Here is a 1353-nt window from a genome sequence, read left to right on the forward strand (position 1 = left end):
CAGGCCCTGCTGTTTTGCCAAGGACAACCCTGCCCCACAACTAGCCCAGCCCCCCACAGCCACCCCCTGCCCCTGCCTGTTACCTTGCCCTTCAGCTTAATGAGGAAGCTGATGGTGCCCAGGGCCTTGACCCGCACAGCATCCCCCAGCGCTTGATCTGATGCCACCTGTGGAGAAGGGCCAGCTTGAGCCCAGACTCCTGGGTTCCTTGGGGGGGGGCAGCTGCCCTGGATGCCTGGGTTCTTTCACAGGGGGTGGGCAGCGGGGGAGCTGCCTGGGATCCCCAAGTTTCCTCACCCGAGTGGGAGGAGACTGTGCATGCGGGGTGGCACAGCAAGAATGGGGTCTGGGCTAGCTTGGACACCTGGGTGCCCAGGCAAAGAGCACTGCATCCTGGCCCCATCCAGACCCCTGGTTTTGCTGCAGAGTGGCTGACCCCCACTTACCTCCAGGCAGAAGCCAACAACCTCCGAGAGGTGTGGAACGACAATCGCAACCTCAGTCTCCATCAGCTCGTCGAAGACCTCCATCGCCTCACTGGCCTGGGCCTGGCACGCCAAGCACACGCCAGGTCACGCCAAACCCCACCCGCCCCAGGTTGCAGGGGGTGCTACACGCCTCCACATGTAACCTGTCAACATGTCAAGGACATGCCAGAGCCGCACCGACCCCCAATGAGCTTGTGCTGAGTAACGTTATAAGGCGCATATGCCAATCAACATGCCAAGATCATGGCAAGCCCCACCCACACCATGCAGGGGAAAGAGGCAGCATCTCCACACATGACCCCACCAACATGCCTGGCCCCTCCCCCCCCCCGGGGTCCACGATCACCCAGTAATGACCCTGGGGTCATGCCAAACCCCACCCATTCCAGCATGGAACATGCCTCTTCCATGACCATGCCCACATGCCAGAATCACTGGCACATCCCACTAGCTATGTGAGACAGGAAATGCCACCCCCCCACCCCGATGCCCCTCACCCACCTCATTAACGGGGATGAGCTGCTTGACGGCTGAGATGATCTTGGGGATTAGGGATCGGGTGAGGTTCTGGGAGACGAGAAACGGGTGGGGGGGAGTGAGGAGGGGTGGAAGCAGCAGGGGGGTACCCCAGGGCCCAAAAGAGGGCACGGGGGTGCTTAGGGCAGATAAGGGGGGGGGCAGTGCCCACTACTTGCAGGTCAGGGCACACGCAGGGGACCATGGATCCCAAGGGAAGGGAACTGGGGGGCAGAGAGAGCAGAGACTAGTGTTCCCCAGGGGTGGGAGGGGAGCACCACCAGGGGATCATGGCTCCTAGTGGGGCAATAGGGGTGCACAGGTGCAGAGCTGGGAGATGCTGCCTCCT

The 1353-nt window shown here is 61.9% G+C and overlaps 1 protein-coding gene across 1 annotated transcript in view; it reads right to left on the reverse strand.

The window, feature by feature from the left end:
• IPO4 (importin 4) overlaps nt 1-1353 on the reverse strand; it is a 14236-nt gene that overhangs the window by 9461 nt on the left and 3422 nt on the right. Inside the window, exons 7-10 of the mRNA XM_025192815.1 lie at nt 1115-1143; nt 990-1055; nt 447-548; nt 84-167 (exon numbers count right to left, since the gene is read on the reverse strand). Of these exons, the coding sequence (XP_025048600.1) occupies nt 84-167; nt 447-548; nt 990-1055; nt 1115-1143 (281 nt within the window). The remainder of the gene's footprint in view (nt 1-83; nt 168-446; nt 549-989; nt 1056-1114; nt 1144-1353) is intronic.

Source organism: Alligator sinensis, unplaced genomic scaffold, assembly GCF_000455745.1.
Source record: "Alligator sinensis unplaced genomic scaffold, ASM45574v1 scaffold128_1, whole genome shotgun sequence".
Classification (NCBI taxonomy): Eukaryota; Metazoa; Chordata; order Crocodylia; family Alligatoridae; genus Alligator; species Alligator sinensis.